At 47.3% G+C, this 27,667-nt stretch overlaps 9 protein-coding genes across 9 annotated transcripts; 5 read left to right on the plus strand and 4 right to left on the minus strand.

Moving 5' to 3' along the window:
* Window positions 1-41: 41 nt before the first annotated feature.
* On the minus strand, window positions 42-8,541 carry LY89DRAFT_760997 (reducing type I polyketide synthase; the record flags this gene model as incomplete). The annotated part of the gene is made up of 13 exons (XM_018221532.1): window positions 42-1,027; window positions 1,083-1,400; window positions 1,459-3,218; window positions 3,266-3,354; window positions 3,408-3,469; window positions 3,521-5,215; window positions 5,267-6,346; window positions 6,392-6,423; window positions 6,481-7,102; window positions 7,154-7,744; window positions 7,795-8,063; window positions 8,118-8,262; window positions 8,314-8,541. The coding sequence occupies 13 exons, from the start codon at window positions 8,539-8,541 to the stop codon at window positions 176-178; spliced, it is 7,743 nt and encodes a 2,580-aa protein (XP_018064509.1). The 3' UTR covers window positions 42-175.
* Window positions 8,542-9,458: 917 nt separating this feature from the next.
* Window positions 9,459-10,296, plus strand: LY89DRAFT_538876 (uncharacterized protein; the record flags this gene model as incomplete). Its single annotated transcript, XM_018208138.1, has 4 exons — window positions 9,459-9,500; window positions 9,604-9,622; window positions 9,689-9,769; window positions 9,854-10,296. Coding segments are annotated over 4 exons (585 nt in total), but the record flags the coding sequence as incomplete, so codon positions are not given.
* Window positions 10,297-10,966: 670 nt separating this feature from the next.
* LY89DRAFT_710907 (putative MFS multidrug transporter) lies at window positions 10,967-13,094 on the plus strand (the record flags this gene model as incomplete). Its single annotated transcript, XM_018217869.1, has 7 exons — window positions 10,967-11,187; window positions 11,242-11,375; window positions 11,425-11,548; window positions 11,600-11,818; window positions 11,875-12,240; window positions 12,331-12,698; window positions 12,790-13,094. 7 exons carry the CDS (start codon window positions 10,967-10,969, stop codon window positions 13,092-13,094), a joined length of 1,737 nt encoding a protein of 578 aa, XP_018064511.1.
* A 251-nt stretch (window positions 13,095-13,345) lies between these two features.
* On the minus strand, window positions 13,346-14,644 carry LY89DRAFT_656816 (uncharacterized protein). Its single transcript, XM_018212404.1, has 4 exons — window positions 14,375-14,644; window positions 14,142-14,323; window positions 13,890-14,063; window positions 13,346-13,817 (listed from the first exon to the last, which is right to left on the minus strand). The coding sequence occupies exons 1-4, from the start codon at window positions 14,472-14,474 to the stop codon at window positions 13,458-13,460; spliced, it is 816 nt and encodes a 271-aa protein (XP_018064512.1). The 5' UTR covers window positions 14,475-14,644; the 3' UTR covers window positions 13,346-13,457.
* A 770-nt stretch (window positions 14,645-15,414) lies between these two features.
* On the plus strand, window positions 15,415-16,882 carry LY89DRAFT_787787 (uncharacterized protein). The gene is made up of 5 exons (XM_018223105.1): window positions 15,415-15,747; window positions 15,796-15,863; window positions 15,910-16,286; window positions 16,335-16,387; window positions 16,444-16,882. The coding sequence occupies exons 1-5, from the start codon at window positions 15,558-15,560 to the stop codon at window positions 16,800-16,802; spliced, it is 1,047 nt and encodes a 348-aa protein (XP_018064513.1). The 5' UTR covers window positions 15,415-15,557; the 3' UTR covers window positions 16,803-16,882.
* An 838-nt stretch (window positions 16,883-17,720) lies between these two features.
* Window positions 17,721-19,786, minus strand: LY89DRAFT_271405 (uncharacterized protein). The gene is made up of 3 exons (XM_018206366.1): window positions 18,895-19,786; window positions 18,379-18,846; window positions 17,721-18,328 (listed from the first exon to the last, which is right to left on the minus strand). Exons 1-3 carry the CDS (start codon window positions 19,480-19,482, stop codon window positions 18,095-18,097), a joined length of 1,290 nt encoding a protein of 429 aa, XP_018064514.1. The 5' UTR covers window positions 19,483-19,786; the 3' UTR covers window positions 17,721-18,094.
* Window positions 19,787-19,916: 130 nt separating this feature from the next.
* On the plus strand, window positions 19,917-20,836 carry LY89DRAFT_689979 (uncharacterized protein). Its single transcript, XM_018216006.1, has one exon. It carries the CDS (start codon window positions 20,363-20,365, stop codon window positions 20,813-20,815), a length of 453 nt encoding a protein of 150 aa, XP_018064515.1. The 5' UTR covers window positions 19,917-20,362; the 3' UTR covers window positions 20,816-20,836.
* Window positions 20,837-21,149: 313 nt separating this feature from the next.
* LY89DRAFT_271408 (uncharacterized protein) lies at window positions 21,150-22,080 on the minus strand. The gene has a single exon (XM_018206367.1). It carries the CDS (start codon window positions 21,699-21,701, stop codon window positions 21,195-21,197), a length of 507 nt encoding a protein of 168 aa, XP_018064516.1. The 5' UTR covers window positions 21,702-22,080; the 3' UTR covers window positions 21,150-21,194.
* Window positions 22,081-25,292: 3,212 nt separating this feature from the next.
* Window positions 25,293-27,219, plus strand: LY89DRAFT_271413 (choline-sulfatase). Its single transcript, XM_018206368.1, has 2 exons — window positions 25,293-26,004; window positions 26,051-27,219. Exons 1-2 carry the CDS (start codon window positions 25,412-25,414, stop codon window positions 27,159-27,161), a joined length of 1,704 nt encoding a protein of 567 aa, XP_018064517.1. The 5' UTR covers window positions 25,293-25,411; the 3' UTR covers window positions 27,162-27,219.
* Window positions 27,220-27,667: the final 448 nt, after the last annotated feature.

Consider the following 27,667-nt stretch of genomic DNA (forward strand, 5'->3'; position numbering starts at 1 on the left):
TTGAAACATCGAGTCTGTTGAGATAAGAAAATCTGGTTTTTTAGGACGAAAGATTGTTCGAGATAATTCCATCCAATGACTCTGTTGAAAATTTCTGACATAATTCATAGACTCGCTAGCTTCAAGATATCACCAAGAGAATATTCGTCCCACTTTCTCCTTCTCAACCATTCACCTAGCCCTCCTTCATCCTCTTAAGCTCCTCCGCTAGAAATTGACTTCTGGGTGCCACAGTTGCTGCCAAATCTGCAAGACTTTGATTGCCCAGAATATCGAAAACAGTGATGTCAACGCCAACAACATTGCGAAACCAAGTTCTCAACTCAACTGCAGATAGCGAATCGACACCATAGATGTGCATTGGCTTTGTCGTATCGATGTTGGCTTTTTGAACAGCCAGCGTTCTCGACAATTTTGTTTGCAAGCCGTCAATGATTATCTCAGTCGCTTCTTCCAACGTCTCTGCTGTTGCGATCCTCTTACTGCACGTTTCACTTCCATTTGTATCATCCTGGGTGCTATTGCTCTGCAGGTTAGACGTTCGATAAAGAGGTGAGAACATGGGTCGCAGCATCCAATAGGGCTCTTCAACGCCTTGAGCTTTGAGTGCAGCAGGTGTCTCGATGCCAGTGACCACTTGACTTGGTGAACCTAATTTGATTGGCAGGTCAGGGTTGCAAGCGTATTCCATCATCGCAAGAAGTGCATTCTCCTGGACTTCGCCAATTGCGTCGTTTTCTATGCCCTCCCTCTCGGCAACATACCCAATGCGGGTGAGTTTGCCAAGGTCTAGAGAAAGTGCCTTCTCCCCTTCTTTGTTACGGTAGTGCGCAAGTCCATCTTGGTAGGTGTTTCCAGCTGCATAGTTGGATTGCCCACGAGATCCAATCAGCCCAGCTAGAGAGGACAAGAGTATGAAAAAGTCCATCCCTAATGGTAGTAGAGTATGCAAATTCCAAGATCCGTCAACCTTAGCTTTGGTACCAGTTTGGAAATCGGAAACTGTCATGTTTGCGAACATTGCGTCCTATAGCTATTTCAGTAACATTTCGAAAGCAGACGGTACAAAATAAACGGCCTACCTTAAGCACCATAGATGCTTGTACACAACCTCTGATCGGCGGCATGTGTGCACACTGTTGAAGAGCGCTCTCGAGAGAGTCTCTGTCCCCAACATCACATGGCGGGGTAGCAACGTCAATCCCTTGATCTCGTAAGTCTGCGAGGAATGCGACCACTGCTTCACTGTGTAGCTTTGATCGTGAAAGGAGGATCAAGTGCTTTGCAGATCTAGTCACCATCCACCGAGCTATGCTCCTACCGAGACCACCAAGACCACCTGCTATAACGTAGGTAGAGTTCGGGTCCAAGTTGTAAGGAGGCCCGCTGCTAGATACGACCTACAAGATAGAGATACGTCAGAGACAAATACCACGAAATAACAATACTGTTACTAACCGGGACTATATCATCGTTGTGGAACTCTATCACGAGTTTGCCCTTGCTCTTACCACTTTCCAAATACCGAAAGGCTGTTTCCACTTCAGAGCCGTGGTAAACTTCAATCGGACTGGGAACTGTGATTTTCCCATGACTAAAAAGTGCCATGCCTGACTCCATAAGCTCAGTGAGAATTTGGCGAAAGTTGCGGTATATATAAAATATATCGACGCTGGAGAAAGTGACATTTCTTGAGAATGGGAACATCGGCAGGTTCCCGAAGTTGTAGATATCTTTTTTCCCAACCTCAACAAATCGCCCAAACGGAGCAATACAGTCCCAAGTACATTTCAGAGCTTCTCCAGCCAAAGAGTTAATGATGACATCGACTCCACGGCCGTTCGTGAGTGCTTTGACCCCTTGTGCGAAATCGGGACTTCGACTTGAAAATATGTTGCTTTCTTCGATGCCGTAGGTTTTTACCAGAAACTCTTTCTTCTCGTCTGTGCCGACAGTAGTGAAGATATTGGCGTTTTGGAGCTTCGCGAGTTGTATGCATGCTTGTCCAAAAGCTCCGGCCCCGGAATGGATCAGAATTGATTCATTTGGCCGCAAACGAGCTATGCTTGTCACGGAGTAATAAGCCGAAGAGTAAGCGACAGGGAAGGCGGCACCTGATTGAAACGGCATGTGGTCAGGGATCTCGATTGCGATCCTGTGGTCACACCGAACGTTTGTTCGGAGACATCCCTCCGTGACGCAACAAACCCGAGCGCCAATCTTGAATTTCGCTGCTGCTTCTTCACCAACTTGTATGACCACCCCAGAGCACTCGATCCCCAGGTAAGAAGCCGGGTCTTGCCCTAATGCGATAAGGACATCTCGGAAGTTCAGCCCAGCAGCTTTGACCTCTATCTCAATTTCGTCGGGTGCAAGCGAACCAGACAAGATAGAAGAATCAGCTTCATATTGAAGGGTACTGAGCAGTCCAAGTTGACCAATAGCCAACTTCATCGGAGTCGATTCTCCTTCTCGAAATTTTTGCATTTGCGCTTGCTGTCTGGTCGTTTTTCGACTTACGAATTCGTCCAACTCCTTGAACTCAGCAATTCTGCTGATACACAATGACCCATCAATCTCAGCAAATTCCACTTCACATTTATCCAATAAAGACTGTGATGTTTTCTGTATCACTTTGAATATCTGGGTCATTGCTCGAGCAACGTCTTGGATTCTCGACAGCTTGACGGTCACAAGCTTGGTGGTCCCATTCTCTTCTCTTACACACCTAGCGAGACCCGTAATCATGTCTCCTAGTGGATTAGCCGTTGATGAGATTTCGGAGCTGGCCCAAATGATCGTTCCGAACTTCGAGAAGAGAAGCTTCAGAAGATTGAAATCATCCTGTGAGATTTGATCAAGGAATGAATGTTCAAGTTCGAGGAAAGGAACACAAATTGACTGTTCGTCGTAGCTAGACTCAACGTCAACCGTAGACTTGATCTCAGCAACCCCACAGAAATCTTTTAGCAAATACTGCAGTCGCTCTGCTGCCTTATTCTGGAGAGCAGAATTTCCAAGTGTCAGAATGACTACTTTTGGAATGTTGAAAATCAATTCGAAAGCTTCTGATGCAGTAGAAATCATGGTATGGCATTTCGCCGTCTCGTCATGGGCCGGAAACGCCAGATCGAGGCCGGTAAATCCAGCGGATTTAAGATAGGAGTTCCAGGTCTCTCGGGTCACCATTGGACCCCATTGTCGGTGTTCTTCTGTGCCTGGACACATGTCAGTTACTGTAACGATGAAGAAAGATAAAACTAACTTAACCACCATCCAGGTAGCAGGCCGAAGATCACGCCTTCAACTATGTTGTCGGGGACAGTCAATTCGAACAAGACGAACTTTCCACCTCTACACCAATACTCAGATTTTCCTCAATCACTGCCATCCCTGGAATGACTTACGGTTTCATAAGCTTCCTGACATTCTGGAGGGTTGCATTGAGGCTAGCGGTAGCATGTATCACCTATGAATAATTGTGAGCAGATGTTAGACCAAGCGCAGGATTGATGATTACATTAGACGCAACAATCAAGTCATACTCCGCAATATCGAACATTTGGTCAGCTGGGTCCTTCTCAATATCTAGAATTCTGAATTCTATCACTTCAGCATATTCAGAGAATTTAATCTTCGCTGCCTCAAAGAAGCTAGTCGAAATATCAGTGAATGTGTAATCTTGAAACAAATAAGTCTTTTCCGCGGAATCTTTGTTGTCTTTCCTGGTTAGAGCACGAAGCACCCTGCCAGTAGCTGAACCTGTTCCTGCACCAATCTCCAGGATCCTCATTCTTGGCGACTTATGTGCCAATGTGTCGATGAAGCGAAGAGCTTCGTCGAAGCCCGAGGTGATATCGTATGTGAAGTGATAGTATTCATTGACCAAGCCCTCTTGGAATATCACTTCGAGCGCATCTACTTCCCTTTTCATGATTCGGTTAAGATTATTCAACACATTGACCATAAGCTTGCCTTGTGGGTCGTTATGGGCCACCTTTTCCAGTAATTCAGAAAGTGGCATTCGAGACACTTCGTCTTGCATCTGAGTTGTCCATTGGTCTGTCGACAGTCGATGTTCTGCCCAGTGAAGATATTTCTGAAGATGCGGCTTGATTTCTAACATTTGACCATTAAATTTCTGTACGTCCTCGACCAATTGTCGCAATCCAAAGTGACATAAAAGAGACTTCTCATGATCCATGTCGGCATATGGAGGGCAGAACTCTATGCCGCTTGAGCAAAATGAATAAACATCATCCCTTTCCATAAGGTCAAGATCCGGCTTCCATTCAACCTTGTAACACAGTTTTTGAGGCGCAACGGACTGTGATCTCGCTTCAAGCTCTGCAATGCCGGTAAAGTTGACATCTCCAACGAGAACAATGGCTTGACTTTCCGCATCCTGTCCGATAACTGTCGAATGGGCATCTCGGAACCCTTGCAGCTTGGACTTTGTATAAATTCTGACACTGGAAGCTATACTGTTGTCAAGAGACATAAGACTTGTTTCCTTTTGATTGGCAATATCTGCAGATATCCAGAGACTTCGAAAGGTTGTTGGGATCATGGTTGGAAGTGTCTCTTTTCCACCTTTGGTCAAACCCAGACACGCAAGCTGAAGAAAGGTGTCGAGTGCTGCGGGATGCATTATGGGAGACTTTGAGTCGTCTTGCCCGTATGAAGACTGCCAGTGGTGTATGTCAGTTGTTCCTAGTGAATCGCCATGATCATTGAAGCGGAGATTGGTAAGGGAACGAAATGTCGGACCGAAGTTCAGGCCAAAGTCTTTCAAGTGCGAATAGAAGATCCGTGGCTCTATCGGAGATCTACACCTCTCTGCCATTTCTCGACACTCTTCCTGATAGTTCGACATCGCTAGTTCGACTCCGCGTCCATCAGTGAAACTTGAGGCGCCACTCTGGTACTCGATCGCTATGGATCCCGTACATATATCGGACCACTCTTTATCTTCATACACACAGATTCGGAAGCCGCTCCAATTGAGGAAGCTGCCAGTTCGCTCCCTACCAGGCCGAAAGTACAACTGGACCTCAAGACCATTGTCTAAGGTGGGGAAGACAAGCGCTTTCTTGATGGATACATCTTTCATATGATATCCCTTGATGATCGACTTGGTATCCGACATCTGTTGGGCTCCCTCCATGGCCATGACCAGCATTCCTGCAGCGGGATAGATATCTGCACCATTCACCTGCAAATATGTTAGCATGAAAATGGTTCTTGGGTATCGAGGTTTTCAAACGTTATGATCCTTGATCCACGGATTCTCTGCAAGCGTGATGATATTCCGCCATCTTGGCTCCAGAGGATTCCAATCTGCGACTGCTGTTCCGAGCACAGGGAGAGGAGCGTGTTGACGAAATCTGAGACCTTTCGACAGCCTGCTTTCCAACCAGAATTTTCTGCTGTGATCAAACGGATAACAAGGAAGATCTACGAGCATGTTTCTCTGTCGACTTGGGACCTCTGAATCGTTGAACAAGCATAAGTTTACCTCATGTCCTCGACACCACAAGTTTCCCAAAGCTTCTGCAGCAGTCTCCACGGCAGATTTGCCTCGGACAAGTGTTGGCATATAAGTGATTGTGTCTTGTTTCGACAATGAATCCATTGTCGCCTTGATGGCTCCTTTCAATGTTGAATGTGGTCCAATCTCCAAGAAGTAGTTGACGGGTGGAGGAAGCTTGTCCGGTTTTAGTGACTTGCGTAACTTCTTTGCTGCCTGATTACCTAAGTTCCCTAACGCTTGAGAGAACTTTACTGGTGAGATCATGTTGTCAACCCAGTATTTGGGCCTGGAAGTTTCTTCATTGGAGATCTTTGAGCCAGTCAATGACGAAAACATCACGAGATCATCGCTGACTGGTAACCCCGAGTCGAGCTCCGAGATCAATTTCCTGTAAAGCTCGGCAATTTCGTCCATTTGTGGCGAGTGATACGCAACGTGCACCGGAAGCCTTCGCACGAATATGTTTTCTTTTTCGAATAAGACTTGCAGCATATCAATAGAGGATTTGGACGCCGAGAGTGTTATACTCTTGGGGCTATTGATGCAAGCAACTGTTACCTGCCCGTCTTCAAGTTGCAATTTGTTAAGAAAAGCATTTGCCTCATCTTCTGACATACCAACGGCTAACATTGAGCCCGGAGTTGCGGATCTTTCGAGGATTGCTGCGACAAAGCCACGAAAGTATGCCACTTTGCAAGCAGAGCCAACCGAAAGCGCACCCGTACAATAGGCTGCTGCGATTTCCCCGGAGGAATGGCCAACTACCACAGATGGGCTGATAGACCACACCGAGAGCTGCTGTACCAGTGCAATCTGAATGGCGGTACAGATCGGCTGGCTGTGTGAGGCATTATTGACGTTTGTTGTTGTCTCATCTTTCAGTAGTTCCTCTGCAACCTGTTAGATGCTAGACGCTGGTGCAAAAGAGATTGAGGGGGGATAAGTACCAACGAGCGACCATTGGCAACCCAAATCTGCAAATATGCTCGCCGAATCTTCTAGGCTCCGTCTGAATTCAGGGTACCTTAGCAACTCCCGGCCCATTGCATACCATTGGGCACCTTGCCCCGTGAAAACAAAACATATCCGAGGCGTCTGCTTTGACTGAACGAAATCTTGTTGCTCTGCCAAATTTCGCTTCAACTGATCAATGGAGCTGGCCGCCGTTGAATACCGACATCGAAATTTCATACGCTTTTCCGAAAGGGTGTATGCAAGGTCGCTGATATACTCCGCGGTACAATGAGAGAGCAATTGAGATTGATATGTTGATGTCACACGGCGTAGACCATCTTCATCCGGCGCCGAGAATACAAACAATTTTGGTGTTGCCAAGTTCGCTATGTTGTTTCCTGTGTCTTCCGTATTGACAATGGGCTTTCCCCCGGCGATGCTATCTGCTGCTGGCAATACGACAGCAGTCAGATGATTTCCGATCAAATCGTGGTCTCGCAAGTAATGAAAAGCATCATCAAGTACTACATGTGCATTTGCCCCACCAAAGCCGAATGAGTTGACTGATGCTCGGCGCAGATCACTAGTCGGCCAAGGAATAGGTTTCGTAGGGAACTTCGAAAGTTAATCGCGTAAAGCAGAAATTGAATAGGTTTAGCCACTTACTTTCAACTTGAGAGTTTCTGCTTGTATCCTCTTGTTCAGATTCCTCGGCCAAACGTTGGGGGGGATAGTTGCCCTTTCAAGCGCTAGTACTGTTTTGATTAAGCCTGCAACACCGCTAGCCCCTTCCAGATGTCCAATGTTGCTTTTCACAGCGCCAACATGGAGATGGGAAATGGTTTCTCGAGAAGTCTTGAAAGCATTACCCAGAGCTGCAGCCTCAATCGGGTCTCCTAATGTTGTCCCAGTAGCATGTGCTTCAACGAACGCCGTTTTCCCCATATCCAAGCCGGCTGCTTGATAAGTTTCACGAATCAACGTTTCTTGTGCCTTCATGCTGGGTTGCGTAATACCAGGTGTCCGCCCATCCTGATTTGATCCTGTAGCTCGAACTACTGCTCGTATTGTATTTCCATCTCGGACCGCTTTGGATAAGGACTTCAAAATGACGATTCCAAAACCTTCGCCTCTTGCGTATCCATTTGCACGTTCGTCAAAACTGTAACTGATTCCGTCTGGAGAGAGGAATCCCAGGTCAGAAAGACAGATTGACGTCTCGGGATTGTAAGTCAAATTGCAACCTCCTACTATACTCTATGGAATCGTTAGGTATGCCAAATACATTGTCCTCAAGAGAGGCCTACCATTTCGGACTCTCCAGTTACTAGACTCTGACAAGCGAGATGAAATGCAACTAAGCTACTGGAACATGCAGTGTCCAGGGCAATACTCGGACCTCGGAGATCATAGAACCAGCTCAGTCGGTTAGCAAGCATGGAAACTGCAGTTCCAGGCGCCTTGTATTTCTGTGACATCTGCAGGTCTCTATTTAAGACCATACCGTACTCATCCAAAAATGATCCGATATACACAGATGTTTTTGATCCCTTCGCTTCTTCCATTGGGATCCCCGCTAGTCAACGTGGTTCAGCTTCGATACCGTGGCCCTTGGAATAAATGACATTACCGTTCTCGAGTCCTTGATATGAAGTTTCTAAGAGCCATCTCTGTAGAGGGTCCATGCAAGCTACTTCGCCCGGAGTCATAGTGAAGAAGGGAGCATCAAAGGCGGCAAGATCATCTCGAATAAAGTGCCCCGCCTTAACGTTCACCTAAGAAATTGTTGAGGAATAAGAAATAAGCAGAGGGAATTTAGATCATACCATTCCAGTTTTGCTTTTCCCGGGTGCATAAAATGCATCCACGTTGTATCTATCTTTGGGAACTTCAGAGCTGGCTGATCTTCCTTCCATCAACATTTTCCAGAAAGATTCCACAGAGACAGCATCTTGGGGAAATTTGAGGCTCATTCCAATAATAACAACTGGATCATCTTGGGCAGGATCTGGGGTTTTCACCGAGTTACTTGAACCATTGGTGGCTGTACTCATATTCATCCTCACGCTCGTCTCCGTCAAATCATCGGAGTTTTCGCACAACGTCCCCTTGATATTCCCGTTGGCAGGAGTGCTATCATGACACGAATCATGCGAGATTGCCATTGTAGAGTCCGTCTATACCACGGCTTTGTTGGTTTAAATTCGGAGTTCAGGTGTGAGATAAAAAATGTAAGTATCACGTCTTAATGCACGATATCCTTCCAAAGCGGTGGCACGTTTGTGGGGACTTGAAACTTCCAGGCCTTCGAAACATACAACGTCCGCAGCTACATCGCAGTCGTTTTTCCTACCGTGACCCAGAAAAGGCATGCTGGTCAAACTTCTGGCCAAGCTTGTATTGCATATGCGCTGTGTGATTGGCAAGATCAACATGATAATATCCAACAGGACGGGATGGAAAAGGGGCGGTAAAGTCACAGGAATGATACGCCTATCATATGACATTGTCAAAGATCGTCGAGCAGAGTTAGGGTTCCAAGCCGTATTTTGGAGATAACCTCTGCTTCAGGGCGGAGTTGACTTACTAAATCGGATTAAGCGAGTCATGGAATCACCAACCTGCAGCTTGCATCCTCCTGTAAACGTCTATTGTAGACCGCAAAGACCCGCGGGGAGCTCCCATTCATTCCTGTACGTTGGTATACACGGATGCAGCTATGCATATGCGCTCAAATAGGAACTCGCTGGTGCAGATGAACGAGCAAGGCAGCGTGCGTTTTGTGGAGATATAAAGCCCTAGGTCCCCTGGATCAGATGCGGAAGGTCGACAGTTGGTCTACGTCCCTGATCGTAATTGGCCACCTCGTAATGTTATTTATCCATATGCCGACGAGACTTGGTATCCCAACTTATCACTTGAATTTCCAAACCATCGTTTTCATCAGTCATCGTCAACAAAGCTTTCAGATATGAGAATTCTTTGCCTTCATGGAGCAGGGACGAACAGTCACGTACGTAAAATTCCCTGTCTTTCAAAGTGGCACAACACAACGGCATGTTTCTCATTCGCGCTTCGAATTGGAAAGATGTCTCTAATTACAATTGCGCCCTCAGATCTTCGAACTGCAGACAGGTAAGTACGGAGGTGCAATTTGCCTTACTTCCCAAGCAAGAGCTCCAAATGCTGATAACGAGTAAGCCGCTATACGCTACCAGTTGAGGTCAGAAAACTACGAGTATGAATATGTTGATGGCACGATCTCATGGCCCCCACACGCCGGTAAGATTCCCAGCCGCATCCTTGATACAGGGAACAATGCACCATGATTGAAAAGATTTTACTGACAGGCCTATTGCACGCAAGAAACTAATCTGCTCCTTGCATCAACCCAAAGCGAATGCTTTGCATACTTTGAAAGAAACATCGACAGTCTCCGAACCGCGCTGCAGGACCTGCATGATTACATTATCCACAACGGACCATTCGATGCCGTCCTTGGGTTCTCGCAAGGCGCCAGCCTCGCTGCATCGTACATTGCCCAGCGTGCACTCGACCCAGCTCCAGATCCCAACTCCGAATTCAAGTGCGCTATTTTTATCTGTGGAACTTATGGTCTGCACAGCGGCGGTGAGGGTAGGATACTCAGTGTGGACGAAGATGGGGAGATTATTCAGATTCCAACTGTTCATATCTTCGGCTCGAAAGATCCACTCGTACAAGAAAGTTTAGATCTGAGCCGAATCTGTGATCAGCGGTCAAGGGTTATGTTGGATCATAAAGGCGGGCACGAAGTGCCTCGTGGGGCTGCTCTTGTATCGGAAATGGCCTCATGCATACGCGAGGTCCTTGAGAAAGCAACATTGTTGCAATAGAAACCTACATCATTAGAAGGAATACAGCTTTCCATGATCTTTACCTTCAGTATAGGCTACATTAAGGCTACATTATGTCTTCAGTCATATGCCATTCCACACTCTTGTATACTTTTTCTTTGTGAAATTATCTAGGTGCTTCGTGTGTTAAGCCTAAGTGGAATGTGATTTTGGCAGTTGTTTGCAAGTTTTTGGTGATTGGCTGAGTTTCACCGAGTACTTTATCCATCCCACATTTGGTGACAGGGTCAAACCTGCATAAACCGTTGCGAATGGTCGTATAACTCTGCCGAGATCTCTGGGGTATGCGCGCATATGTGTGGCTGTGGCGAACGTTTGTTGGCCCCTGTAGGGCAAAGCGGCATTATCAGCCGGCCTCCGCAGCATCCTAGACCAACTCAGGGAACATTTGGAGGTGTCAGAGGAGGAAGATTTTTGTTTCCATACCCAGTCGTGAGCCGCTGATTCACAGCGACCGGAGGAGATCAGGTCTGCCCAACTTTCATCGAGCCCACGGCCCACCCATGAATTACTTTTGTTTTGCCTAGGCACTCTATCAAGCCACTTGTTGAACCTAACGCAGGCACTTCGCCTCGAGCTCGAGATGGCCCAAGATGAGATCCCACGCAATGGTTCTCTGAAGGACGACATTGTGTCTGAAAAACTATCATCGCACGACGCAAAAGATTCTGCTTTGAGCAGCAAAGAAGTTGATGAGGATGTTCTACCTTCTGAAAGAGTTGAAGTGGAAGAGACGGGGAACAACAACCAGCAAGAGAATGAATCCTATCTGACTGGATGGAGGCTTCAAACACTCCTCGTTGGGTTTGTCAATTCCTTCCTGTGGTTAAACGATTTTTCTTTGACAATAACAACTAGCGTATGCCTCAATTTATTCCTTTCGAACCTAGAGACAACCATTGTGAGCACATCACTTGTATCAATTTCGAATTCCTTGCATAGCTTTAGCTCCAGCAGTTGGATTGTCACAGCGTATTTGGTGACATATACTGGTAAGTCCCCTGGACGTCCAAACCACCAAATATATACTCACGGTTACAGGATTCCTGGTCATCATCGCAAAGCTCAGTGATATCTTTGGCCGGAAACCTTTTACTGTAATTGTGTTGATTGTTTTCATTGCCTTTTCGTTGGGCTGTGGATTAACTCACGATATGACAAGCCTGTGAGTGACGCCTTTTAAAAATGGCTATCTGAACGCGCTAACATATGCCAGCATCATATTCCGCGCATTCCAAGGCATTGGTGGTGGAGGTCTATACTCGATGGCATTTGTGGTGCTACCTGAAATGGTGCCGACCAGCAAATATCCACTTTATGCCGCAATCCTATCCTCGACGATGGCACTATCGAATCTCGCTGGCCCACTCCTCGGTGGAGCAGTCAACCACAATGAAGGAAGCAGCAGTGTATGGAGATGGATCTTTCTGCTCAAGTAAGAGCTCCATCCGTGCCTGAAATCATACCTGTGCTAATTGAATTGCTGTGAAGTGGACCTGGTGGTGGGGTAGCGTTAGTTCTTATCATGCTTGGGATGCCAGCTTACTTTCCCAATCACAAATCGTCGAGTCAAGCCCACAAGAAGAACGCCCTTACCATGCGGAACCTGCGGAGAGTGGACTTGATGGGGCTTGTCTTTCTACTTGGAGCTTCGATATTGTTAGTAACAGCGTTGGAAGAAGGGGGAACTCAATACTCCTGGCATAGCTCGGTGACATTGTCTTTGTTGATAATCTCGTTTCTGTTGTGGTTTCTATTCATTGCTTGGGAGTGGTATCAAGGCAAGAGGAACACGATTCAAGAACCAATCTTTCCTTGGCGCATGGCTACAGATCGATTCGTGATGGGCGTACTTTTGTGAGTGTTTTGTCCCGCATCTTTTTCATTCTTTACTGTACTCTTCATTCTACTGTGCGTTGTGGGTGGTAGACTGATGATCTGTCCTAGAAACTCTCTCTTCTCCGGCGCGACCATGACCGCAGTAGTTATTAATCTTCCGCAAAGATTCCAGGTCGTCAACGGCGATTCTCCTCTCACAGCAGGATATCGATTTCTGGCACTTACAGTTGTTGCATCAGGAGGCGCCTTCAGTGCTGGCTTCCTGGTACAAAATCTCAAGGTCGCTCCATTCTTTGTTTTACTTGGCGGTGCAAGCTTGCAAATCATTGGCCTTGTCCTTGCAAGCTACCTCTCTACTGAATATAAAGTTCAGAAGATTATCTACTTTTACCAGGTTATTCTTGGGTTAGGATTCGGCAGCAGTTGGAGCTGTACCATCATGGCTATCCCACTGGTCGTCAAGAAGAAAGACACAGGTACGCTACTGCTTTTCCTTGCTCTCTCTTTTTGCAATTAAATCTTCGACGTTTTCGATCGCCACAAGCTAACTCCACCATCACTTTCCAGCTGTCGGTATGGGGAGTATTGGACAATTTCGCTACCTTGGTGGTTCCATCGGCATTGCAATATGCACGAACATACTCAACAAACACATATCTAAAGCTCTTTCGACTCTGCTCTCGCCCTCTCAGCTTGGAGAAATTCTTCAGTCAGCCCAAATCATAAACGAGTTCCCTCCGTCCTTGCAGGATGCCACCAGGCGAATCTATGCGGAAGGTTATAATACCCAGATGCGGGCGATGGCTGGTTTTGCTGGTGCTGCACTGTTGGCTACGTTTCTGATGTACGAGAAAAATCCAAGAAGACCTTAGTGACTGAATATTGGTTGTCAGTTGCAAAGGATATCGAAGGCGATTTAGAGAAGATACTTTAACGTGGAAATCATTGAAAATTCTCTTTTTGAATAGGCATCTAGCAATAGAATTGTTGAGAGCCATCAATCTAAGTCAAAGTATTCGTGATTTGGAGTTTAATCAGACACTTGAACCAGAACGGCCAGAGTTGAATCAATTGCTTTAATGTGAAGCAGCTAGCAATTCAGAACAGTTTAAGGAGAACATCCCCTTGCTATCCAGTGAAGGAGATATCGTCAAGTGAAGTTTTAGTGAAAATTTGCTCTATGCATTGAAGCGACGACTCGTCTAGATAGACTGCACATCATACTTGTAGCTCCATCAACTTGGCACTGCCCATTTCCAAGCGGCCCAAAGTACTCCAATCCCCACCAAATATGGGAAACTCCTCTTGACTGCCCAAACAGCAATCCCAATCTTGATTATGTTTGCCGCATTGCGTCCTTTATTTACAAAGGGGAATGGGCGATCGGGAACTTCCTTGCCTAAGAATTTGCATAGTGGCTCCCAGCCATCTTTGGGGTGGAACTCGAGCAGGTATCCATGAGGTACGAGAGAGCGGATGTGGGCCGTATGAACTGGCATGTACTCGGCGAGTGCTTTGCGATCGGTGTATGGATGAGGGGAGGTCCAATCGGCGAGTGCGAGCTCAAGACAATCGCGTATTGTGCCTATACCGTCCTATATTGACCAAACCATTAGAGAGACTCAAAGCCAGGAAGACGTGGTAGGCAGAGAAAAGAGATCATATACCGGTTCAAGATAACAGAGTAGACGCCAAATTCTCCAACTGAGCACATAGTAGATTGTGTTCTCTACTGATTTGACCCAAACATCAGGGTCTCGCTGAGTCAAGACGACTTTGGCATTGGGAAATTGAGCTACAAGCTCGTCGGCGAAGTTAACACAAGGCATATCGGCGACAGCCTGCTCTGTAGCATTAGCACATTTGGTGCAGGGAGGTTCATCAGATGCAGGATGAGAAAAAGGCGGAATAAGACTGACGCTGTAATGTTGGAGTATCTTATCAAAGTCTTTACCGGTATAGGCGGTGCCTTTCCCATTGACCTTGTAGTCAAGTGCCTCGCGCCAGCACAATGAATGCCGTTCTCTGATATTCTGACTATCTCCTGTCTCTAACATATGATAGCATCTGTAACCCAATTGATTCATCGCCGTCATCATCGCTATACAGTACGTTCAGCATCTTCAAGCCAGTAAGGTTAGGCTATACTGACTCATGGTCGAAGTACGGGAAAGGCCTAGGCACAGTACCTGCATCTCCACTGGCCGCGGTGTGATTGCCTTCAGCGAGTCCACTGCTCGAGCTGGAGACATGGCTTATGATGATCGGCGCCCTGTGAAGAATTTGCGTGAATGTATGCGGTACTTCACTTTGGGGATCCCAAGTATCAGTATTGGTGGTGCGGAGGATACGCAAGTGGCGACACTGTATCGACGTTTGAATACTAGATCAGCTCAAATGTTCTGCTCCTCAAGTCTTGAAGTCAGCCCAGAGAACCAACATGAAACTCCGTGTCCAACACGATAGCAACATAGAAGTGGAAACTTTAACCGAGTCCCCCAATCTGACAGATGCACCGTAACCCTCCAAATGTTGGTAATCATACAGCCGGTTTATTGGCTCATGCAGCCTACCCTCGTAAGCAGCACCGCAACACCATTATGTTCACTTTTAGGTATCTGCTCCGTGGCAGTGCATAACATATCCCCGAAGAGATAAAGTGAAAGGGGCGTGCAAGATTGAGTTACAAGGTATCCCAAGCCCCGCATATCGTACGCGGCCCGTACCGTGTGGACCATGAGCTCGTCAATTGTTTGGAGTGGGTTACGAGCGACAGGGTAATTAAAGTTGGCATTGCGCAATGAACTGTTTGATCATGTTCTTCTTCTGCGCATGAACGGCGTAGTCCTGCACAAGAAATCGAAAGCAACATTTGCGGTAGGAAACAACAGGTTGTATAATGCTGGTCGCTGCACTATGCAACTCGGCATTTGTATTGGTGTCCAGAATGAGCGTTGACAGCTGTGGATCAGCAAGTGCCCATGGTTGAACCGTCTGGATGAGGAAACAGGATGCAGGTCAAACGCTCACTGCACACTAATTTTCACGCCAATCGCAGCAAGTCATCTTTATCTGCGCTGCACTTCGCCGTCTCACCCAAAAATGTAAGTGTGGCACAGCTGATCCTCGCCTCCGTGGATTTCGAGAAGTGTGGTTACATGAATGCTGAGATACGGCTCAGCCAATTGGTATGTGATTTTCAAATGCCCCTATGCTCAGCTATGTTGGAACGACTGTTGGAAAGCTGGCCTATTGATCGATGATAATTGTGCTCGGCCATTCTCGACCGATTTCTTTCGACTTTGAAAGCAGCAAAATCGTATTTCTTAGACGCCATGACAGTTTACAACGCTTATCATTGGGATTATACCCTTCTGGCAGCGTTTTGTATTCCAATTGCGACAATTGCAGTTATCCTTCGTTTTGTCGCTCGTGCTCGAACTCAACAGAAATATGGCTATGAAGACTGGTTCGCAGTGGTTTCCCTTCTATTCTTTCTTGCCTTCTGCGGCTGTCTAATATGGGGTATGACTTTGTCGCTTGCACTGGATTACATTCACTGACTTCACTCAGGTGGAAATCATGGCTCTGGCTATTCTCCTCTCGAATTACCATATCCTGTCTTGGTGAAATTTCTGAAAGTTCGTAACCCAGAGATTCAAACAGGAGTCTGCTAATCTAATTTAGGCCGAATATGCTTCCGGTCTCCTCATACCTGCTTCAATGATGGCAGCGAAGAACAGTATTCTTTTCCTCTACGCCCGTATCTTCTCAATCGATAGGTCGTTCTCGATAAGCATCCGTATTGTTGGCTTCTTGAACATTATCTGGTTCATCGCTGCTACACTCGGCCTCGTATTCCAATGCAGACCAGTTCACAAGGCATGGGACCCTATTGTACCAGGCAAATGTTTCAACTATGCCGCCTTTATGCTTGGTATCGAAATACCTAACTCGCTACTGGACTTTGTTATGATGGCACTTCCGATCAGCATGCTTCGAGAGATGCGAATAAGCGTACGAGAGAAAATTATCCTTGTCATGATATTCATGTTAGGCGGGATGTGAGTGCAGCATGTATACACAGTTTTCCCGGTGCTGATCAATTCTAGGGTGGGTATCATTGGCTTTATTCGTATCGCACTTGTCTATAAGTCCGTCCAATGTAAGATGATTCGACCCTTTGTACCTTAGGAAACGATTAGCTAACGGTCATTGAAGCGAACCTCCACGAGTTGGGTCTTTGGGTTGGAATACAAACGGTCATGGCAGTCTTCTGCTGCTGTGTACCAACCTATCGTCCATTTATCAAAGGAATGAAGCTACCTAAGTCCATTACAAGCCGTTATGCTTCAATGCTCGGTCAGCGAACTGGCTCTTCGAAGACAAGATCAAACAAATCCAGTCAAAACTCTGATCCTTACAGTAAGCCACACCTCACAGACGGGAGCTATGACCTAGGGAATTTAGGACATGAGGAGAGTGTCTTGACGCGTGTCGAAGTTGGCTCTATGAAGGATAACCACAGCAGCTATCCAATGAAGACGGTTAACGTTGAGAGCACGGTGGAGATGGTCTGAGATGCCTTGCTAAAATTTATTTCTTGTTTGCACCGATACAGGGAGGGAGAGCAATATGCGCTTGTCTCATTGTAAATTAGTATGCTTCTGATGTCTCACTGAACAAAACCTCTTCGATAGCGTCAAAGGTTTCACAATTTCTTGTGAAAGAACCCACCGTTGTGAACCCAATTTGTTCGCTATGATGTATGAGGTTTGCGCAGGCTAGGTACATCCGACCATGTTTTGTGAGCCCAAACATATTGATAGACCAGCACGGCTTGTGGAGTGAGAACAATTGCCAACAATAGTTAGTAAATTGACTTCACTTTGGGGTCGGCCCGTTTCGAATGCAGAAATGACTATATGGAAAATTCAACTCTGGCGTCTATGCGAATTCAAGTCCAGAGCAACAACAACCACTCTTCAAACGAACCGAGCAAGATAGCAGATTGGCGTCAGGGATGAGTTGTAATACAACTCGTATACTTCTTCATGAAACAAAGCTGGCCTCTAAATTCCTGCAAATCGACTTGCTGCCACTTCTCTCTGTTTGTCTCGCAGAACACATTAAACAGGAAATGCATGCACTTTCGTTACATACTTACACATTGCACCCATGAACTGTGATATGATGTATCTTGATCCTAAGGGTCCAGAAAATCTACGTTTTCCATGAATCCATCGTTTCAGGAGGAGGGTCGCTAAATTCAGGGGCTCGCTAAGAGGATTTCTCCAAGATTGGCAGCAGCGACTTAGATAACGATCCTTCAAAATCCTTATTGACAAAGATAAGACGTATGTAGATAGGAGACTCTACGGGGAATCATGGGGATTTCGAGTTTCAAGTTTTTGTGCGGAACCAATCGCCTTTCTTGCAGTGCAAGAGCATCGAGAAGAAAAAAATGAAGTTGCAGGCAGCTGTGCAGAGCAGGAGGTGGGTTCGGCACAAGGATATGTTTTAGCATACCTATCAAGTGCTATCTATGTTTGCATCCTTTGTTTGTTCTGTACATTTGTCAAACTCCGGATCCACATCAAAAATGCGTCGCAAATAATCAGAAGAACTCTGAATGCCTCGTTCCTCCCAATGCCAAGGATTGAAAGCCATTCTTGCAAGTACAATCTCATTAAAATTACCCTGTGGGTCGTCTTCGGTGGTGATAGGATCATACTCTGCCGAGACTGCTTCAAATAGAGAGATGAAAGAGTGCAGGTGAAGCCTAGCGGTTGAACATTGATCTGCGTCGTGGAGGGAGTACTGGTCGCTGATTTTGATCAGGTTGATACGGACGAGGTTTTGGATGCAGAGGCTATAGAAGATGGCCAGCCACCAGGATCGAACTTTTGCGAATTGCAATTTGTTGAACATGACTTCGTGGAGGGCATCTAATGTATCTGGAAGATGACTGTTGAAGTTTTGCGATGGAATGGAGGCGGCATCTTTGGGGCTTGCATGCATGGTGGAGCGAGATTTGCGATGCCTGGCTCCGAATTGCATCTAAGGAGTGATTCAAGCAGCGAATAGAGAGGTGAATTAGATTACACTTGGTTGAGGTCAGTCAAATGTTGAATTTTGGGGGTATATGTTACTCACTTGGCGGTGTATCCGCGGTTGGAACCATTCTTCGTACAAGGATGCGTGGTACAGAAGCATGAAGACCTCTTGTTTTCGTTTTGGATCCTCGAGGCTAGGAGCAAGCTCTTTCATAGCCTTGACTACCTGTTCCTTCAATTTCTCCCCTTTCAGCAACAAAACCGGGAGCTCTTCTGCTGGGAAATGACGTAAGTAGCTCCGGTGATGGATCCTTAGTCTAGTAGCTCCAATCTCGGCGCAACGGGCTTTCATTTCCTCTTCCCAGAGTCGGTTCGCCTCGGCTTGTTTCGCTTCCCATTCTTCTTCCTCTGAGGAGTAAGGCCCGAAAGCTGTTTCAAGCGAACTTGAGAGTGGGCAGAGCTGGACTGGCTTATAATTCTCCCCAAGAGCTCCTCTTTGGCAGCCAACCTTCTTCCAGGCCACTTTGATCGTGGAAGTGCATTCCTTACAAGGGTCACCTGGGTCACACTAGACTTATCAGCTTCACAGCAGCAGGTCCAAAAAGGGTTTTCCTACCGATTTCTTGAGTATCTTACACTTCCAACAAGCTCCTTTACCACTAAGCAGCCGCATTCCAGCTCGCCCCTCGTCTGTCAATCTCCCAGTGCGTCTCGGCGAAGGAGAAATGTGTTTCTTGGCGCCATTAAGGCTCCAGCTAGGCATCCCGTCTTCCATGGCACTCTTAGCACCACCAGTCTTGCTAGAGCTTCGACTGAACAGTTTTTTGATCTTGCTTCTGCCTCTCCAACTTGAGCTGGAATGGTTGGAGCTCGCTCCACTGCCGATAGACAAATGCCCACTTCCAACGGAAAGAGCAGAAGATGGACTAGCGAATCCTGGATTTCCATAAGTATACTCATGGGCGCTGCCATGCATTATGGATTCTTGGAAGTTTGGCCAATCCGCAAAGAATGAATCAGTCCTGTCCATTTCGTTGCTCCGCAAATCGAGGTGAGTGGGGTATGTCGTGTCAGGATTCCAATCAGGTCCAGCATTGCCAGCAACGGGCATGAATGAGGAGAGATTGTCACTCATGTTTGGAGTCTGGAGTAGAGTGGAACTCCAGTCCATCAGATCGGCTTCATGTGACATGGCATGCTCCATGGCTAATTATTTGAGCCAACAGGATGACAAGATCTCAATATGTCTCACCACACGCCAGTGGCTGAGCAGGATGCCTCCTTAGATACTAGCAAGCTCCGGATGCTTCTTGATAACGTACTGCCCGAGCCAGAGAGCTGTAGAGACGCAAGGTCACTGAGATTGAGGCCGGATTGAGTTGGGGTTGGAAAGTGAGGCAAAGTAGTTCAACAACGCAAAAAGCCCGCTCTGCGAATACAATGATCAAACTCATTCGATTCGAAATCAAAACAAGAAATTGGAAAAAGACTCAAAAGTCCGTCTGGGCATCGCGGCTGAGAAAGTGAGACAGGGCGATAAACTAGGCCCAAAATGGTCGGAGCGGTCGTCACCGCTTGACTACACGTGACTGGCTTTTCTTCCAGACACCTGCAGCAAGCACATTATGCACACATCGTATGCCTACTGACATTGTTTCCAGGACCGCTGATTTCGAATCAGGTGTAGGGTGCCTATACGAAGCTGAGAAAGAAAGCCTTGGATCCAAAAAGTAGGTAGGCAACACCGCTCATATCAACAACCGCTCGTCCCGGAATGGACGCAGCGGTCCTCATAGAGCTTGGAGTGAGGATCACTCCGACATTTCGAAGAATTTCAAAAAGATGGCAAAGTTCTCGGTTTCTGTCGTTCGATCTCTCTTTCTCTTCAGCTCAAACACTTTCCTGGCCTGGATCACGTTCAGCAACATACGTATCCTGCATATCAGCCTCAGTATCAGCATATTGGATTTGATCCTTCTCAGCAACAACCATGTTCAATTTATCAACCAGAGCACCATAATGTTGCACTGGATCTGGAAAACTTTCCATACAACCCATCTGAGCCGCGGACTCTGGACAATCACATGTCCATGACAATAGCACCGCAAACCACCGCACCAAACGAGCTCCCTACTAGGGCAAAGGAGGACACAATTCGAATCAGTAACCCTGTCTTCTCCCATCAGTGCCACCACTTTATCTCAAACGCGATCTCCAATAGGCCCACTTCCCACAACCCCAATTTCATCATCACCAGCGGTAAACCGAAGTCTCCATCACCAAAAGCAAAGACTTGCATGCCCCCAACCCACCTGCACCACCACATTCAATCGCGCATACGAATTAAAGCGTCACGTCGCCACTGTCCATGGAGTGAAAGAGAAATGTGCTCGTGGTTCTTGTCGGTACAGAACAGGGAGGAAAGACAAGATGGTGGAGCATGTGAGGAAGATGCATGGGAGGAGTTAGAGTTCTGGTGTGAACTTTTCAAGAAGCAGCAATTGTTGTGCGATTTGCTACAGGCATGGAAATATTGAGTACATTAGCAATGCAATGAGTATGACTTACTCAATATTGTTTTGAGTGCGTGATAGTCTTGGAATACAAATGCTTCTGAACTGAAACTTCCCTATCTGGGCTTTTGAATGAAAACTAGATTTTCGCAATATGTCGTACTTGGAGGCTAGATATCAAGTGGTTAGGCAATCAATATATACGGGCTTAAGAGATTCGGGGGAAAGGCAAGTGTGGGGGCCTTGGTTGTCGCGAGAGAGCAAAAAGAAAAGTCGATCTGAGCCAAAAGAGCTGAGATGTTGTTGGTTGGTTTCAACGTCGGGGTCACAAAATTCATCTGAAAAATAAATATCTGGGCATATTTTGTTATACATTGTATACTTCTACTTCTACAAGTCACTGTTACAAGTCAAGATAGTCCAGATCCTCCACCCTCCTCAACCCAGACTCGTCCCTCAAGTTAACAGCCTGGCGCTCGTCAATCACAAGCCACGATGACTCGCTCTCAGCTTCAAACGTCACCAGCGCCCTCGCAAGCTCATCCCTCGTCGACTCCCTCACATCCTCCACACCTTCAATCCTCAACCGCTCCTCCAGAGCAGCGATCTTGCCATCCATCTCGTCGACTTCTACTTCGGATGGCGACTCCGCACCTTCATACTGGGAGTCGTAGGCGTTCAGGTACATCTCCATCATTCTGAACTCCGTGTCATGGAGCTTGGCGACCATGCGGAGGTGGCGCAGAGACGCGAGTTGAGCAGCTGTTGAGTCGGGGGTTGGGATGGGTTGGGAGGCTGGTGGGGAGGGCGTTCCTTGCGGCTCGGTGAATCGTTTCCATGGATCCCAGGAGGCTAGGACCTGTTGGAGGAAAGATGGAGCGCCAGCAGGTTGCTCGTTTTCATATTCCATTGCGGAAGTGAAACTTGGGTCTGTAGTTTGCTGTTGGGTGGTTGTTTTGGTTGGTGGAGAGATTTTGTTGCGGGTTTGCTTTGAAAGAATCCAACGACGAGGTTAAGTTTGTAAGAGTGAGTGTTGTTGATGCTGTTCCGAGGCAGATGGCCAACACGTTCTGCAGTTGATCTATTGTTACCAGCATAGAACAATGAAGTAAATAAGAGTTGATCTCTTTATCAAGAACAGGCATGTGACAAAGGTGTCTAAGTTTTGTTCAAGTGTCGCTTAGTGTGATCAATTGTGCTTTGTTGGCACTAAGCCATTGTTCGAGTGGACTTAGAGCAGGCTCCGCCATGAACAAAGCGCTCTCTTTGCCACAGGCTCTCCTTACTAAGAACCAGGAGACCACGAAGCCGTGGTCTCCTATACTGCACCAGGTTAATCTGACCCCATGTGCCTGATGTTCCGGGCCTAGTGAGGTAGAGTGTGACTTTACAGATGACTCTACTCTGAATCAAAGTAAGTATGAGGACCTTATGCAAGGCTTAGGGATTCTCTTAGCGTCGGCGGCAGATCATGATTTTCATTTGTTCAGTTGCGAAATTGGAGGCCAATTCAGCCTTATGTACGCACTCTTACTGCAGCCTGGTGCAAGAAATCTCAGAGGCACAGGTGTGTGAACAAAGCGAAAGACGGAGTGTGATTCGTCCGCCTATTGTGCGCACTGAGATATGACAAAGCAAGCCACTAGTCCCTGAAATGAAATGTAGAGAATGAACAGGTGCACGTTTGCAGCAGGTCTTGATCTTGTTCTAGTGTATTGCTTACTTGATCTTCAGAGGGATGTGCAGAATGATGATGTAGAAATGAAGATGATTGTTCCAGAACTACTTAGCTTGGTGGTAAGGCTGGATTTTATTCTCGTATGTGTGGGGATATCTGTCCAATATTCTCGAGAATTCAAGTGTAGGATAAGTCAGCCCGATCTTGGAGCTTCAGCAAAGCCATTTCTCGAACCAGTCTCAGAGAATAGTGGAAGCTATTGATTCGCACTGAGGTTGTGCGGCGCATGCAGAGATGAAAGGAACTGGGGAAATTTGGAGGCCAAAAGCAAAATCTCCGATCATGTGCTTGAGGCTCTGCGAGGTCAAAATCCAAACAGTGTACAGGTGTCCCGGGCCAAATTTGGAGCTTATGATTGGCCACTTTCCCGACTATCGGTGTGTGAAAGTGCTTTGGTGGCGGAAGAGATCAGTAACGTTGCACTATGCAAGCTGATACGCGGACGTGTAACCGACCGCAATTCTCGGTGTGGGGATATTTGGAGGCCAGGATTTTCAGCCGCAGCTCTCGGGCGCGGCTCTGCGGAGGTCGAAATCCACACACAGTGTAGGTGTCGAAAGCTAGATCTGATGCTTATGATTGGTCATTTCCTGACTACGAAAAATATGGTCCCTCGTGACCAAAATGGCAGTGATTAGAGGCAATAATGCACAACATAGTAGAACTGAGCGTGTCCATTCAATAGCCCTTTCAACTTTTAGAAAAGTCCATCTGAACCTCTCTTCTCTTGTTCAGAAGCAAGTACGTTATCTAGAAAATCGAAGAGAAACGTCAGATGATACACTAGTAGAAGTGAACGAAGTCCGTGTGAGAAGACGATGTCGGACTCAGCTGCTGGTCCGGGTTTCTCCTTTGCTCGAGTATGCAGTACATCAAAGCAAGTGGTGGTGGTTCTTGGCAACGACGCATGGGCCAATGCTGTATGCGGAATCAGCGCCCCGTTACCAATTTGTAGAAAGCAGAAGATACGCCTACAATCTGCAAATGCGGCTCGTCGGCTTGAAGTTCCTTCTTCCTTATCATGCATGAACTTCAAGCTAGTGCCCCGAAAGCGCCAATCAGTACAACGAGATCATCGAGCCAGGAAATCAACAAGCTGAAAGATACTCAAGGTAACAGTGATTCAACCAACGACACGAAAGCATGAAGGAATGTCAGTCCCGATGCTGCCCAACGAAAGGAATCCTTCGCTTCATGTGGCAACTCGGTCCATCTGACGAAGGTTTCGGGAAATGTAACACAGATTGAGATCATCGCCGAAACGCCACTGGGCGTTGATACAGCCAAGACAGTGGCATTTGAGTGGCAATGATGTATCCTCTCAAAGTCGATCTTCTCGCCCTTCTCAACATTTGATTGAAACATCCAGACGCCTTGCATCTTGGTATGGATTCTCCATCATCTTATCTCAAGGTTCAGATAAAAAGATTCAGCTCGCGTGTTCCTCTTCCCCCACTCACACCAACCACATGCCATCACTTCCCACTACTGTCAACCCCCCTGGCCAAACAACCAATGACTCTTTCCCAAAATGGCGTTTGCATCCACAGCAGCAAATCTAACTCCTCCGAGTCTAGCTCTGGTCCCTGAGTGCAGCAACCATGACGAGGAATCGGGAGCGAGAGGAGGACGGCGCATCGCAAGGCTCAATTGCGCAGAATCCGCGAATGTGTATGGGCAACGAGCGGCCTTTGTATTCATGACATCTGCAAGGCTGAGAACGATTCCGTTTTGCCTTTGTGACATCGAGAGTGACATAGGAGATCGTAGGAAGGATGAGAAATCATCGTGGTGACCACCCGAAGGCGACTTAACCTACTCGTTCCTTTGTCGTGACTCATTCAGCAGCACGCATGATGTGATGCAGCGCATGCATCACATGGTGGTGTTTGTTCTTCACGGTCGGGCTGGGCCAATACCGGGGAAGCCGCACGCCGAAAGCAAATCCCTTCTCGTGGCCGTCGTGGGTGGTGTTGTGGTGTTGGTGTTGTCCATTTGTATGTGCGGATGCCTGGTTCATGAGGGAATCTTTTCCGGATCCGGCAAAAGTGAATCTATTCCAACATTGGCGATTGCGACAAAGGGAGGATCGAACCGCACAAATTTTGAACTCAGCCTCGAGAAAGGCATTTCCGGGCGGCATGCCAGAAATGAGGATATTCTTTCGAGGGGAATGCGGTTTTTTATACGAGGGAAATTGTGACGGCGGGCCTGGGTGCCTGGTGCATAACGTTGTGCCTGGTTCATAAATATTTATTATCAGCGCAAATGGCCGGAAAGGGGAAAGTGTCGTCTGATCACGAAATCGGTGGTGGAATCGCAATCGCAACACGAATTTGCGACATCGACGAACGTCCCCACATACGCTGCCACTCTGCCACTCTGCCACGGCCACTGCGGATGTTGGTGGGAGTCTTGAGTCGCTGCCACCATGCAATGCGAGTGCGGACGACGAGTATTGATTGTCTCATTTCCTCCTGCTTCTGCTCCTTTTCCTCCTCTCTCCTTTCTTCTCCTCCTGTTGTGCTCCTGGTTACGTTCCTGACCGCCATTGTATCTATTCTCCCCTCGTCCTCCTTCTTCCTTTTGATTTATCATTCACTGCTTTTCCTTCCGTACAAGATCTCAAGCCCTCTCCTATAATACACGATTCACTCTGTCTCTCACGTCTTTATCTGATCCTCCTCTATCCACACACACATCACTCTACTCTGATCTGATCTGATCTGGATCTCCAAATCAAAACCTGCGGCCGAGTTACACAACATTCCCCACGATCTAGAATCACGACATAGCGATCTCGATCACGTCAGTTCTGCCGCTTCAAATACAATCCTCGGAACCCCCACAACCCCAATACAACCTCACCTTCTCAACCAACAATGGCTCCCGATCTGAATACTGTCCCACCCTCCCCTCGAGACACGCCCTCCACGATGCCCTCCACCACGCCACCCCCGCGACTCGTCTCAGCCAAGCGACCCAACATCCTGTACATCATGGCAGATCAACTGGCGGCTCCGCTGCTGAAGATGCACAACCCCAAGTCGCAGATCAAGACACCCAATATCGATGCGTTGGCCGAAGGAGCCGTGGTCTTTGACTCGGCATACTGTCCCTCACCACTATGCGCCCCGTCACGGATGTCTATGGTTTCGGGTCAGCTTCCTACGAAGATTGGCTCCTACGATAATGCGTGCTCCATCGATCCAAGTGTTCCTACATACGCACATTATCTGCGAGCAGCTGGGTATGAGACGACGTTGGCGGGGAAGATGCACTTTATTGGGGAGCAGCTACATGGATATGAAAGTAGGTTGACGAGCGATATCTACCCAGGAGATTATGGTTGGAATGTCAATTGGGAGGATCCGGAGAGGAGATTGGAGTGGTATCATAATGCCAGCTCGATTTTACAAGCAGGTGTTTGTGTTCGGAGCAATCAGCTGGATTATGACGAGGAGGTCATGTTCAAGTGAGTTTCTTCCCAACTTTGGAAGAAAACATTCTGATCTTTCTAGGTCAAAGCAATTCCTCTATGACCATGTCCGCCAAGGCCCTGGCGCTAGACCATTCTGCATGACTGTGTCCCTCACCCATCCTCACGACCCGTATACCATCGAGAAGAAGTTCTGGGACTTGTACGAAGGAGTTGATATCGAACTCCCAGAAGTCAATATTCCGCAAGACGAACAAGACTCCCACTCTCAGCGTCTTCTCAAAGTTTGCGACCTCTGGGACAAGAAATTTACCCCTGAGCAAATCAAGCGAGCTCGCCGCGCGTACTACGGAGCCGTATCCTACGTCGACGACTGCATTGGAAAACTCCTCCAGACTCTCAAGGATTGTCGACTTGACGAAAACACCATTGTTGTCTTCAGCGGTGACCATGGCGATATGTTGGGTGAGCGAGGATTATGGTACAAGATGTCCTATTTCGAGTCTTCCGTCCGTGTCCCCATGCTTATCCACCACCCCGCCTCATTTAAACCCCACCGCGTCAGCGCAAACGTGTCAACACTCGATATCCTCCCTACCCTCGTGGATCTCGTCAACACGAAATTATGGCCCGGTCTCCCAATGGATGGTACTTCCCTGCTTCCTCACCTGGAAGGTCGATCAGGAGGTTCCGATACCGTGTTTGCCGAGTACTGCGGTGAAGGGACCGTAGCACCAATGATGATGATCCGTCGAGGAGACTGGAAATACATCACCTGCCCCGCCGACCCAGACCAACTTTACAACCTGAAATCCGACCCAAAAGAACTCATCAACCTCGCCCTCCTCCCATCCAAACACCCCCTCACCACCCCCGACGTCTCCAAAACCCTCTCGGCCTTCCAAGCCGAAGCCAAGGCAAAATGGGACATTGAAACCATCACATCCTCCGTCCTCGTCTCGCAGCGCCAACGCAGACTTGTCTGGTCGGCCCTCAAAGTCGGGAAATTCACAAGCTGGGATTACAACCCGAATGATGACGGCAGGGAGAAGTATATCCGCTCGCACATCCCGCTCGATGATCTGGAGCTCAAGGCGAGGTTTCCGCCCGTGGATACGAATGGACGGGATATGTATGGTGCGTTTAAGCGTGGTGCGGGGATCCCGGATCAGGCGGGGAGTCATGGGCAGTGAGATGAGTGCGGAGGATTTTGTTGCTGCTATTAGCGAGCGTGCGGAGTTTTTGTTTTTGATCTTTACGGTCCTTTTTTTTTGTTTGAGATGGGCATTTTAGATGCGAATTTTTCTTCTTAGCGTACGGTGCGTTTTTCTCGAAATTTGCTATAAAGGTTGATCATAGTCTGCGTTGCTTTGCTTTTTGCTTTTCTTTTGCTTTTATTATGAGATGGGATGGGTGGTAAGACAGATTTTTCTGCGGATAGAGGTTGGGATGAAAAGTTGTGGCTGTTGGGGAATGCTAGCAGGTGGGAAGGGAGGAGTGAGCGGCGGTGAGACGGGGATTGGGAGGAATGTAGATGACAGAATGAAAATTTGTAGAAAATGAAAAACAGATTTAAAACATAAACATGAAAGCTTTCCATTTCTCATGAGATAGTTTAATGCGTGCGAGTGGCTCCCTTACGAACATGGGGACAAAAGTCCGTGCGTTCAGGCTGTAGAACCTCGAAATTAAAACTCTT

The sequence above is a fragment of the Mollisia scopiformis genome (assembly GCF_001500285.1).
Source record: "Mollisia scopiformis unplaced genomic scaffold LY89scaffold_27, whole genome shotgun sequence".
In the NCBI taxonomy this organism is placed as follows: domain Eukaryota; kingdom Fungi; phylum Ascomycota; class Leotiomycetes; order Helotiales; family Mollisiaceae; genus Mollisia; species Mollisia scopiformis.